Here is a 13870-nt window from a genome sequence, read left to right on the forward strand (position 1 = left end):
CGCTGCGTAAAAACATTTTCCCTCACATCCCCCCCTGTATCTCTTGCCCAAAACCTTAAATCTGTGTCCCCTAGTCCTTGTACCATCAACTAGTGGAAACAGCCTTTCCCCATCTAGCCTATCCAAACCCATCATAATCTTGTACACCCCTATCAAATCACCCCCAACCTCCTTTGCTCTAATAAAATCCAGCTTCTCCAACCTGTCCTTGTAGCTAAGATCTGTCTATATGGAAGGCAAACTCTCCTGAGATCAGCTAGCTCCGCACAGACCAGGAATTGCACCAAAATTCACTGTAAATTGTGTTTCACAAAGTCGTGTAACCTTGGGGTTAGGTTAACTGATGCTTGCCGATCAAGCTTCTCTACTGTCTTGCAGTACAGATTAAAAGCTAGAAACGGTGAATACTGGAAATCTGAACTAAAAATAGAAAATGCTGGAAATACATACTTTTGGTTCTGTCTTCACAAAGGAGGACACAAATAACCTCCCAAAGATGTCGGGGAACATAGGGTCCAATGAAAGGGAGGAACTGATAGAAATCAGTATTTGTAGGGAAATGGTGTTGGGGAATTGATGGGATTGAGGGCCGATAAATCCCATGGGCCTGATAATCTACATCCTAGGGTACTTAAGGAAGTGGCCCTAGAAATAGTAGATGCATTGCTGGTCATCTTCCAAAATTCGATAGACTCTGGAACAGTACCTATCGATTGGCGGGTAGCTAATGTTACCCCACTGTTCAAAAAGGGTGGTAGAGAGAAAACGGGGAATTACATCGGTAGTGGGGAAAATGCTAGAGTCCATTATAAAGGATGTAATAGCAGAGCACTTGGAAAAAAGTGACCGGATCGGACAAAGTCAACATGGCTTTACAAAAGGTAAATCGTGCTTGACTAATCTACTGGAATTTTTTGAGAATGTAACTGGTAAAATAGATAAGGGAGAACCAGCGGATGTGGTGTATTTGGATTTTCAAAAGGCTTTCGATAAGGTCCTGCATAAGAGGTTAGCGTGTAAAATTAAGGCACATGGGATTGGGGGCAAGGTATTGACTTGGATAGAGAACTGGTTGGCAGACAGAAAGCAAAGAGTTGGAATAAACGGCTCTTTTTCCGAGTGGCAGGCAGTGACTAGTGGGGTACCACAGGGATTGGTCCTTGGACCCCAGCTATTCACAATATATATTAATGATCTGGACGAGGGAACTAGATGTAATATCTCCAAGTTTGCAGACGACACAAAGCTGGGTGGGCGTGTGTGCTGTGAGGAGGATGCCGAGAAACTCAGTATGATTTGGACAGGTTGGGTGATTGGGCAGAAGCATGGCAGATGCAATATAACGTGGATAAATGCGAGGTTATCCACTTTGGTGTCAAAAACAGGAAGGCAGATTATTATCTAAATGACAATAGATTGGGAGAAGGGGAAGTGCAATGAGACCTGGGTGTCCTTGTGCACCAGTCGCTGAAAGTAAGCATGCAGGTGCAGCAGGCGGTTAAGAAGGCAAATGGTATGTTGGCCTTCGTAGCGAGAGGGTTTGAGTACAGGAACAAGGATGTCTTGCTGTTCCTGGGACTAGGGACAGGGTCACTGGCAAGGTTTGGAAGCTAAGCAGAGCCAGGCCTGGTTAGTACCTGGAGGGGTGACCATCAGGGAAGACCAGGTGCAGAAGGTCACGGAAGGAGCCCCGGGAGGAGCGGCTGGTGAGCAGGCCCGGGCGTTGGGCTGAAGATTGTCGGACAGGAGGAATGGTGGAAATGGAATGGCGGCGCGCACAGACGCAGCGGCTTTGCTTCTCCCAGGACGGTGCTATTTACGTTTAATGTTAATGTTATTTGTACTGGACTCATGGGAGCTTGCAAGATCACATTTCGTTGTTCATGTACTTGTGCATTGTACAATGACAATAAAGTTGAATTATTATTATTAGTTGTACAGGGCCTTGGTGAGACCACACCTTGAGTATTGTGTGCAGTTTTGGTCGTCTTATCTGAGGAAGGATGTGCTTGCCATGGAAGGAGTGCAGCGAAGATTCACCAGGCTGATACCTGGGATGACAGGAATGACGTATGAGGAGCGATTGGGTCGATTGGGCTTGTACTCGCTGAAGTTTCGAAGAATGAGAGGGGATCTCATTGAAACTTATAAAATTCTAACAGGACCAGACAGACTAGATGCAGGAAGGATGTTCCCGATGGTCGGGGAGTACAGAACCAGGGGTCACAGTCTAAGGATAAGGGGTAAGCCATTTAGGACAGAGATGAGGAGGAATTTCTTCACCCAGAGAGTGGTGAACCTGTGGAATTCTCTGCCAAAGAAGGCAGTAGAGGCCAATTCATTAAATATATTCAAGAAGGAGTTAGATATATTTCTTAAGGCTAAAGGGATCAAGGGATATGGGGAGAAAGCAGGGACTGGGTACTGAATTTGGATGATCAGCCATGATCTCATTGAATGGCAGAGCAGGCTCGAGGGGCCAAATGGCCTACTCCTGCTCCTATCTTCTATGTTTCTATGAAATACACAGCAGATCCATCAGGACAGGTCTGTCTACAGCCAAGGTACTTCTTGTTTCAGATGTTGGTGGACCTGTTTCCAGCATTTTCTTTTACTATATTGTAGTATCCTCAGGGTTCTTTCAGAAATTAGATTTAAACAATGTCTCTGTAAAGCTAGAGGTAATTAACTTTTGCGTGTTTTTTTTAAAGGGTGGAATTTATTTCTTCCAACTGATGGATCATTACACAGCCGTCGTCTCTCTCATGTTCCTGGCGTTCTTTGAAGTTGTGGCCATTTGTTGGGTTTATGGTACAGCGTTCATTTTGCCTCATCAACATTTATTTCACTACTACTTTGCGCTGCCCTTCTCTTGCTGTTGTGCGAGTCCTTCCTTTACTTTGTCCAATTCTTGTCCTCTGTGGAGGCTGAGTATATTCAAGGCGGAAACAGATAGATTTTTGGACACTAGGGGAATCGAGGGATGTGGAGTTGAAGTCGGAGATCAACCATGATCTTATTGAATGGCGGAGCGGGCTCGAGGGGCCGTGGGGCGGAGCGGGCTCGAGGGGCCGTGGGGCAGAGCGGGGCCGTGGGGCAGAGCGGGGCCGTGGGGCGGAGCGGGGCCGTGGGGCGGAGCGGGCTCGAGGGGCCGTGGGGCGGAGCGGGCTCGAGGGGCCGTGGGACGGAGCGGGCTGGAGGGGCCGTGGGGCGGAGCGGGCTGGAGGGGCCGTGGCGCGGAGCGGGCTGGAGGCGCGGAGCGGGCTGGAGGGGCCGTGCGGTGGAGCGGGCTGGAGGGGCCGTGCGGCGGAGCGGGCTCGAGGGGCTGTGCGGCGGAGCGGGCTCGAGGGGCTGTGCGGCAGAGCGGGCTGGAGGGGCCGTGTGGCCTTCTCCTGCTCCTAGTTCTTATGTTCTCTAACCCATCTGCTTTCATTTCCTTGCCCTGCTGTTTCTTTCCTCTGCCTCAAGCTCACTTACAATAACACCGACGAGCTAAGGAGCTGTCCAGTGCAAGGACTGCAGATAAATTGCAACTGAACCTTTTTATTAATTCTAAACCAGTAATGGATCCTTTTTTTCCCCCAAAAAATTCAAAATCCCAAACATACATCTGCATTCATAAAAACAGAAAATGTTGGAAATACTCAGCAGGTCAGGCAGCATCTGTGGAGAGAGAAACAGAGTTAATGTTTCAGGTCGATGACCCTTTGTCAGAACTGGAAAAAGCTGGAGATGGAACAGGTTTTTAAGCAAGTGTAGCGGCAGGGAAAGGGGGGAGGGGAGGAAAGAACAAAAGGGAAGGTCTGTGATAGGCTGGAAGGTGGGAGAGATTAAGAGACAAAAGGGATGATGGTGCAAGGCAAAAGGAGATGGTAATGGGACAAGTTAAGAAACAAAAGATGGCTCTCGATGAAGTGTAAATGGCAATGGCAGAATGATCGACAGCTGCCCTGTGGGAGAGAGAAAAAAATATATAATAAATGGAGGAAAAAAAGGGGTGGGGCAGAGGTTATGGTCTGAATTGTCAAGTTTTTTGCTGTTCCTCTGGACTATTCCACAAATGTGGTCACGTGCTGCATTCCAACCATGATCTTTGCATTATGTGCCCAACCTGTAACGAACCGTTCATTACAGGAGAAGAGCGCAACGCCATTTATGCAAAATAAAATCTTTTGAAGCACTGTATTGTAGATTCAGAACTTTGAAAATGGAATGAGAAGTAAGGGACCTGGTAATAGTCAAGTCTCATTCAGAATTCTGCTGTTGCAACATATCCTTTACATGGCTCATTGCTCCATCTGCCAGCTCATTTATTTCAAAATTCAGTTGTCTGCAAATCCCTTCGTAGCCTCACCCCACCACACCCTAGTTTTGGTCTCCTTTTTTAAGGAAGGATATACTTGCATTGGAGGCAGTTCAGAGAAGGTTCACGAGGTTGATTCCTGAGATGAATGGGTTTTCTTATGAGGAAAGGTTGAGCAGGTTGGGCCTATACTCATTGGAGTTTAGAAGAATGAGAGGGGATCTTATTGAAACATACAAGATTCTGAGGGGGCTTGACAGGGTAGATGCAGAGAGGATGTTTCCCCTCGTGGGGGAATCTAGAACTAGGGGGCATAGTTTCATAATAAGGGGGCACCCTTTTAAATCGGAAATGAGGAGGAATTTCTTCTGAGTGTCGTGAATCTTTGGAATTCTCTTCCCCAGAGAGCTGCGGAGGCTGGGTCATTGAATATATTTAAGGTGGATATAGACAGACAGATTTTTGAATGGTAAGGGAGTCGAGGGTTATGGGGAGCGGGCAGGGAAGTGGATGATCTTATTGAATGGCGGAGCAGGCTCGAGGGGCCAAATGACCTACTCCTGCTCCTACGTCTTATGTTCTTATCTGTGGAACGTCCTCCAGTCCTACACTCCAGCTCGCAGCCTAGGCTTTCCTGACTGGCCCCTTCCCTCCATCCACATCGGTAGATGAGTCTTCAGCCATCAAGACTGCAGTCTGGAATGCTCATATCATATGTCGTATCGTTATCTTCCCCTCGCTCAAAACCTATGATTTGATCACCTCCCCTAACTCTTTTCCCAATTCCCACTCTATCTCTGATTTCCATTTGAAGTGCTTTGAGACACTTTGCAACAGTAAAGGTTGAAATAGCAGGTTAAGGGAGAGAGCGATCTGCGTACTTTGCACTGTGATGTAAGCCCCCAAAGTGCGGACCAAGTGATATACAAGGTCGACGACACCGGCTTGTTGTAAGAAAGACAGACCCAATAATTGAAGTCAAAACGGTTTATTCAGGCCTGGGGAGATATGGCTCTTGCGTCCCAACACAAGGCTCCAACTCCACCGAATCTCTTGAGGTTCACACAGTTATACACATTTTCCAAGACCTCCTACTCCAGAGGTCCAATCGATTTAAAAGTCTATACATTAATCACTAACTAGGTGTGTCTAACTTATACAAGGTAACCTATAACATAAGTTTCACTTTTCACTGCAGGGGCCTGTAGACCCTCTCATTTCTTGGAATGAGTCATCAGGTCATATGATTTCTGAGAAACGAGTCATTCTCTCTCTTGACCACTACTAAGTTTCGTTTTTCCAGAAAAGGGTTATGTCAGTGTCTCTTTTTGTAAGTTTCATCTCTCTAAACTGGTATGGTCATTTCTGCAATTAAACATAGAATAATTAGTACACCTCATCTTTACACATTTTGCTGCCGCAATTGCGTTCTACTAAACGTGCCCTGTTACGCTCATTTTTAAATCTTACTTCACACTGTCTCCCTCTGATTTGCCCCCTGCTTTAAGTTTCAGAACCTGTGATTTTGGGCAGTCTGGGAGTGGGGAGACTTTGTGTGTTTAAAAAAAAAACCCTTCCTGTGACCTGAAATGAGTTTTACTGCTCACAATTCACTCTCCCTACTCGTGGGGTCACGGGAGTAGAACTTCACAATGTAACATGACTAGGGGGCAAAGAATGGCTGCCAGCAGGCTTCCTCCAGCCCACCATTCTACTGTTTAAACAGGGTAACAATGAATGACTGAGCAACACTGGTCTTTGGATTATGTCATAATTTAGTAGACTGCGCATCCTCTTTAAGGCACGATACAATTTATAAGACAAGATACTGTTTATAGAACAACAGCTTCACTGGGTTCTGTGTTTGGTCCTACTGCAGGTGTCCGTCGATTATCTGCCAACTACAAGGAAATGCTGGGGGCTCCTCCAAATCTCTTTTTCAAGCTGTGCTGGTGGGTTGCTTCTCCAGTGCTCGTCACAGTGAGTAACGAACCTTTTCCAACAACTTTTCCCTCGCCCGTGGGATCTCCTGCTGCAGTAAAGGGAAACTTCATCTACTTCAGTTGCAGAGATACCTGTGAGACACTGTCCTATGTGACATTGGCGATTGATGCCCGTGGAAAGCTGGCACTGAGGTGGATTTTAACTTAACTGGGTGACTGACCCAGTGGAGTGCCACCCGATTGCTGCCAGCGGGAGACCCAGTTCATTTTGAGGCCTGGCCTTCATTACCAGACCTCCGGCACGCTGTGGGAGTCCTGCTGCAGCTGGCTGGTTCCAGGCCAGCGCAAAATCGGAGTGGGGCGCACCCAGGGTCCGACCCGGGGCGGCGGGGTCCACATTTCTTTTTCTGGAGCTCAGAGGAGGACACCTGCGCCTCCTGGCCCCCACAAAAGTAATTTTAAAACTGACCTCTTTGGTGCCTCTTCTGCTGGTTAAAACCGGGCGGGAAGCGATGTTTCCGCTAAGCCGGGCGGCGGCTTTCGTGTGGAAGAAACCGCGCATGCGCGAAAATTTGAATGGGCCGCGCAGCCTCTTTAAGAGACCGCGCACAAAAAAAAAGTAGGGATAATTGGCAGGGAGTGCACGCATGGTGCACGGCTCACCCAGTTGTCTGTCAAAATTGCTATCGCAGTCCCACGTATGTCATAGAACTCCGATCTGATTATTAAAAAGGCCTACCGCTTGAAAGTTTTTTTTTAAATAGTGGTACAGAAACCCAACCAATCTTGGAGTCACATTTTTCTTCTGCTGATCTGTCTGGCACAATGTGAGAAAAGTTTGTGAGCAATCTTTGTTATTTAAAAAAATATGAAATGTTTTTTTTAAAAAGGGGGGAAAAAAGCAGGTCCTGGACATTAGTCCAGCCAAGGGAGTGAGGTTCCACTTTTGGGGCCTCAGCATAGCCTCCCAAGGTAGGGGGCTCTTGTTGGGTATTGGAGTTGCCAACGAGGGAGTGAGACAAAAAAAAACGGAAATACTGCGGACCCTGGAAATCTGAAACAAAAATAGCAAATGGGGAACATTCAGCAAGTCGAGCGCGGCATCTGAGGAGTTAACCTGTCGGGCATCTCGCTTCGTCGGAACCCTGAGCGAGTGAGTGAGAAACGCTCCTCGTGCCACAGAGCGGCGAAACAGGGAGGGAGACTTGACGCGGTTACTCTTCCGGGGGGGCGGGCAATAGGCAGCAGGGCAACGGGTGGGCCAAGGGTGGGCAATAGGCAGCAGGGCAACGGGTGGGCCAAGGGCGGGCAATAGGCAGCAGGGCAACGGGTGGGCCAATCACATCAGGAGCCCAAGACCAGAGGCAGCGAACAGAGGAGTAGGGGGAAATGATTGCCAAAACACAAGATGGTGGCACAAAGAAAGGACAGGCCTATGGCAGCGGTAGGGCAGAGGAGGTTTGAGATGTCCGATGGAGGGAAATGTTGGTGTGTTGAAGCAAAAAAAAAATTTTAACAGGAAGTTTTCGTGTTCAGCTGCTGTTACTTTACTGACAAGCTGGAAGTTGAGAAACTTTTTTAAAACTGAACTACAGTGTCACCCAGTGGTCAGGGCCTGTACCTGCAGGCAGACTCATTTTCCCCTTTTTAAAAAAAAAGGTGGGTTTGGAGCGTGGGGGCAGTTAAATTGTTAAAAATGGGATTCCCGACCAGATCCCACCACCAACCCGCCCACTTCCGGTTTAGACGGGGCCGGGAGGGAGGGCGGGCAACCAACCCGCTCCCAGATGGCAGAATGTCAATTTAAATATTATAATAAGGCTGGAAGCCTTTTTTTAACCTCCATTTTGAATTTAACTCCATTTTGGACGGGTTTCACACAATTCGTGAAATCTGACAGTTAAACCCCTGCCTAACCCACCCCCTCACGGGGCCTCCGATCAGCTTGCCAGGCCTCCGATCCCCACCATGAGGCCCCCCCCGCCCACCTCACCGATGATGCTGAGGCCCACCTCAATCCTCACTGACTCTCCCCCACCCCCCGCCAATCCCTGATCCTCCGGCCAACCCCTGGCCGACCACGCCCCCGCCAACTCCCCGATCCCTGACCGAGCTCCCGCCCCAATCCTTCCCCCGGACCGAACCCTCTCTGCAGCTGCAGGCCTACCTGCCCGCAGCCAGCCTCTCCACCTGGCTGGCTGCGGGCAGGAAACCAAGGCCTCGCATGCAAATCAGGCCCCTCAATGGAGGCTCCCCGCCCCCAACCTGCCTACCTCCAGAAAACTCCGGTCAATGTGTGTCAAATAATCGAGCTTCACAGACTCCCACATTAATAGGAAACTCCTGTTTAAATTTGTAGCTGTGTAGTAAAGATAAGGACAATTTGAGAAACCCAGAAGTATAGTTGGTTGGCGTATTGAGCAGGCATCACTAGATGTACTATAGATGTGGACTGAAGGAACACAAATGTCCATAAGGACATACATATTTTTTATTATATAAAGATGTGGACATGGGAATTTATAATTTTTTTTATTCATTCACGGCATGTGGGCATCGCTGGCAAGGCCAGCAATTATTGCCCATCCCTAATTGCCCTCTAAGGTGGTGGTGAGCTGCCTTCTTGGCAACTGAGTGTCTCTCTAGGCCATTTCATAGGGGCAGTTAAGAGTCAACCACATTGCTGTGGGTCTGGTGTCACATATCGGCCAGACCGGGTAAAGGCGGCAGATTTCCTTCCCTAAAGGACATTCGTGAACCAGATGGGTTTTTACGACAATCCGATATTTTAATGGTCACCATTACTGATACTAGCTTTTTATTCCAGATTTGGTGGGGGGAGGTGACACAGAAAGTAAGATTTTGTAGACAGGAAGTGTAGCAGATGTATAATTTTTAATAATGAGATCAATTTATAGCCATGTAGCAAAGCTTATGACAATTTGAGAAAGGGAGAAGTAGAGTTGGTGGGAGTGTTGACTTTCTCTGCAACACCTGCTAAGCAGTTGGGAGATGCAAAACTGAGGTGCTCCTGGCCAGATGGTGTACTTATAACGGGACGAGTTTATATAGGCAGTTTCCTTTTTATAAATGTGATTCTAGGAACTTACAAGAGAAAAAGTTGGCACAAAAATGTGACTAAAATATGAAACCGTAAGTAAATTTTGCAGCCAGGACGTGCACACAGACACGTGGTTCCTAGTATATGGATAAGCTGAAACCCCCTTCAGTGAGTTCTGATTTGAATTGTAATGTCCTTTCTCTCTTCAATGTGTTGCAAACAACGTGCAATTCATCGAGGTTTGGAATTATTGAAGAAGACCATTTAGCAAAAAGTTGAAGCTAAATCATGCTGGGATAGCATCTTTCTCCTCACACCGCCCCCCCACCCCCCCCCATCTCCACCTCCAGACACTCAGGGCTGGATTTTCATTCAGAAGTCGGGAAGGAGGCGGGACTACAACTTTTGGGTTTTAGTCCCGCCTCCATCAAGATGCGGCCAATCCACGTGATTTTCCCTTGATTGACCTTGTTGAGCCCGCCCAGCGGGCTCAGCAGGCCAATTAAGGGCCACCTGCAACAGGTGACGTCACAGGCTGAAATTTCATCTGTCAAGACGTGTTGACAGATGAAATATCAGTGTTTCACAGCTGTTTGAAGCTGTCAAACACTGACAGTCTTACTTTTAACCTGAGTCCTTCTACGCAGACTCGGTTAGAAATCTCGCCGGCACTGAAAGCTGCAGGCTGTCACTTTTGACAGATCGCAGCCATTCTGCTTTCTGTGCCGGCTGAAAGATGAACTCCTGAAGCCTAGAGGAAGGAAAGCTGTAAAGGTAAGTACAGGTAATTTAAACTTCTTTACACACTTTAGACTCATGCACCCATCACTCACCTGAACACCGACATCTCGACCCCTCCAAGTCCTTCAACCTGACGGCCCGACTCCTCTAACCTGGCGTGGTTTGGAGCCATCGGGAATCCCACATGACACCCTTCAAAATAGGGATTAGGCTAAAAACATGCGAGTTAGCTACCTGTTAACAGGCAGTTAATTGGCACTAATCCCTTCCCGCCTCGGGTCGGCGGGTCCCAGTGCGGGGCGGCTACCCGCCTCCTTTGAAACTTACATGGAGGCGGGTTTTGGGCGGGATGGTGTCGGGACCCCCGAATTCGGGATTTTAACCCCCCGCACGCCTAAAAGCCCGGCTCACTGAAAATCATCCCCTCAGAATCTTCTCTCTTCCTTTCCTGAAGGCACTGACTCTTCCTGCTGTGGTTCCTCGCCACCCAGCTTGCCCAAGTGGCCATTCTTGACGGTGAATTTTGGCAGGCTATTCAGCCAGCGAGGCCATCATAGCCAAGCCCTTTGCTGTCCTCGGCAGACGGCCGCCACGCGTGTGCACTTTCCAGCAGAAGTCACTGAATGATCCGAAATGAGAACCCGAGCTGTGCAGGGTTTCCTCTCGTCTAACCCAGACGCCGCTAAGACCAGTTGTGCCAATCTGCCCAAGAGTCTGGCTGAGATCCGTTCACTCAGACTAGCTTGGGACTTTCCGGCATGTGGGTGGTGCTTTTGCCTGTGAGGCTATGCAGAGGGAAGTACCTGCTGGTTCATTATTGTTTATCTTACTCGTGCTCCTTTTATCCGGTTCACCAGCTGTTTCAGGCCCATTCCTCGGTGATATTATTGGCACTCAATGATTTAAACAAGAAAAAAAAATTACCCTTTTTTTCTCTTCCAAAAAAAAGCATTTAAAATTTGATCATTCTTTAATTTTTTTTTTAAGGGGTCCTGATCGCGACACTTTTTCTTTTAAAGTGTGAACAAGTTCTATTCTGTGGCGAGGGGCGGGGTATGAATGCATGGCCTGGTGTGGGACTGAACCATAGAGCTCAGGAATAAAAACAGAAAATGCTTGGGAGTACTCAGCAGGTCAGGCAGCATCTGTGGGGAGAGAGAGAGTTAACCTTTCAGGTCGATGACCTGTTGTCAGAAGCCACCGACCTGAAACGTTAACTCTCGTTTCCCGCCCCCACAGCTGCTGCCTGACCTGCCGAGTGTTTCCGGCATTTTCTCTTTCTGTTTCAGATTTCCAACGTCCGCAGTACTTTGCTTTCAGGAATGTCCCAGCTTGGATCACTGCTCTGAGCTGAGTGAGTTGATCAGTGAAGTGGTGGTGACGCTGTCATAACTGGCCTTCATGTTCCCTGGAGGGATGAGGGGCACAGTTGGAAATTGGGACAATCAGCTGACTGTGGGGGGGGTGAAATAATGGCCACTCGGACAAGGTAGCAGAGGGTGGCCAGCACCTTCGAGCTGGACCCCAGCATCTCGCAGCTTTCAGGTGGGTGGGGGTGGGGGGGCGGAAATGTGAAGAAACGGGACATTTTGTGAAAATATTCATCTGACTTAATCATCCTAAAATTAGATTGTGCTGTTCACAAACTTAAATGTTTTTTTTTAATTAGTCTGGAGACAAGTAGCCTCTAACGTTCTGTGTGTTGATTTCCTGCAGGCTATCCTTGTGTTCAGCATAGTCCGCTACAACCCTGCCCGATACGGTAAAACATACACCTACCCACCTTGGGCTGAGGGCCTCGGCTGGATTATCTCCCTCTGCTCGATCATCTGGATCCCACTTGGAGCTGTACACACCCTGTATACTAGCAAAGGCTCCTTTATTCAGGTGAGAGTAATGGAGGGAGGGAGAGTGGACAGGTGTTATCAATGTGCTGCATATGTAGCCAGTACTGTAAAGATCAAGGCTTGCCGTTTCTGCCATCTTGGATAGCACTGAACCAAGACTAAGTATTGCAAAATTAGGATATCCACCTTCCCCTACAGACCAATAGTACATGCACAAAGCAGCATATTTAAACTAGACTTGTATAAAATATGTATTTTCTCTCCTTACTTCCCCCTCTCCAGGAGGCAGTGATTCATGTAGTCTTACAAGCAATGACATATCCAGTTCGAGTGGCCATTCATGTGTGAGCCTAGGTAATGGCCGTCAGCAGACTACGTGACCGTAAGGGCACAACACAGTCATGTGCCTAGTCGAAATTCACTCGTACACACTTTCCAACAGGCTCCTCGGATAATGATCAGGAGTGGGAACCTGGACAGCTTTCTTTGAATTTGTCTGTAGCATCACAATACTTGCGAGGCTCCACTGAGAATTCCACACAGGTTGAGGTTCTGTTTGCCGGATATGTAATGCAGAGTCTCTCCCTGTAGGGACACTCATCACTTCACCCAAGTCCAGATAGCTTAAACTTAAGGAAGTGGTATCAGGGCTCTTGGAAAATCATAAAATGATTAGGCAGCGTCGACATGATTTTATGAAAGGGAAATCGTGTTTGACAAATTTATTAGAGATTTTTGAGGATGTAACTAGCAGGGTAGATAAAGGGGAACCAGTGGATGTCGTATATTTGGATTTCCAAAAGGCATTCAATAAGGTGCCACCTAAAAGGTTAGTACACAAGATTAGGGCTCATGGGTTTGGGGGTAATAGAATAGCATGGATAGAGGATTGGTTAACAGACAGAAAACAGAGAGTAGGGATAAATGGATCTTTTTCAAGATGGCAGGCTGTAACTAGTGGGGTGCCGCAAGGATCAGTGTTGGGGCCTCAGCTATTAATGACCTAGATGAAGGGACCGAGTGTAATGTATCCAAGTTTGCTGATGATACAAAGCTAGGTGGGACAGTAAGCTGTGAGGAGAACACAGAGTCTGTAAAGGGATATAGATAGACTAAGTGAGTAGGCAGTAAGGTGGCAGATCGAGTATAATGTAGGGAAATGTGAGGTTATTCACTTTGGTAGGAAGAATAGAAAAACAGAATATTTTTTAAATGGTGAGAAACTTTCAATGTTGGTGTTCAGAGAGATTTGGGTGTCCCCGTGCAAGAAACACAGAAAGCTAGCATGCAGGTACGGCAAGCAATAAGGAAGGCAAATGGCACGTTGGCCTTTATTGCAAGAGGGTTGGAGTATAAGAGTAAGGAAGTCTTGCTACAATTGTACAGGGCCTTGGTGAGACCACACCTGGAGTACTGTGCACAGTTTTGGTCTCCTTATCTAAGGAAGGATATACAGGAAACTTTTGTTTATCCGGAGGTTAAATGTCCGGAAAGCTCTATCTTCAGGAGTCGGTTCAGATAATTTTTTTTCTTTTCGTTGCTTCTTTTCTCCAGTCCTGGCTCTGCAAGCGTCTCTGTAGCTAAGCAACAGCTTCAGCTAGACGCTTGCAAGCTGCGCCGACTGTTTTGAAGCTGTTGCTAAGCAACTGGGTTTGTTGCTTCACACAGAGCTCCGTATGTTTTAACATTAGCGCTGGTTTCTACAGCAGTTTTGATCTAACGGCACCAGCTCGGTCCCGGATACCAGAAAGTTTCCTGTACTTGCCTTGGAGGAGGTGCAATGAAGATTCACTAGATTGATTCCTGGGATGAGAGGGCTGTCCTATGATGACAGATTGTGTAGAATGGGCCTATACTCTCTGGAGTTTAGAAGAATGAGAGGTGATCTCATTGAAACATACAAGATTCTGAAGGGGATTGACAGGGTAGATGCTGAGAGGTTGTTTCCCCTGGCTGGAGTGTCTAGAACTAGGGG

General features: G+C 47.7%; 1 protein-coding gene and 1 long non-coding RNA gene across 2 annotated transcripts in view; one reads left to right on the plus strand and one right to left on the minus strand.

Moving 5' to 3' along the window:
* LOC147103622 (sodium- and chloride-dependent GABA transporter 1-like) overlaps nt 1-13870 on the plus strand; it is a 90184-nt gene that overhangs the window by 70351 nt on the left and 5963 nt on the right. The window contains exons 10-12 of the mRNA XM_085961367.1: nt 2712-2811; nt 6183-6283; nt 11765-11935. Of these exons, the coding sequence (XP_085817493.1) occupies nt 2712-2811; nt 6183-6283; nt 11765-11935 (372 nt within the window). The remainder of the gene's footprint in view (nt 1-2711; nt 2812-6182; nt 6284-11764; nt 11936-13870) is intronic.
* Nucleotides 5276-8147, minus strand: LOC147103623 (uncharacterized). Its single transcript, XR_015072290.1, has 2 exons — nt 6716-8147; nt 5276-5668 (listed from the first exon to the last, which is right to left on the minus strand). It is a non-coding gene; the product is annotated as an uncharacterized LOC147103623 (long non-coding RNA).

This window comes from Somniosus microcephalus, chromosome 19 (genome assembly GCF_052327205.1).
Source record: "Somniosus microcephalus isolate GS21.2 chromosome 19, FLI_Smic_1.0, whole genome shotgun sequence".
In the NCBI taxonomy this organism is placed as follows: domain Eukaryota; kingdom Metazoa; phylum Chordata; class Chondrichthyes; order Squaliformes; family Somniosidae; genus Somniosus; species Somniosus microcephalus.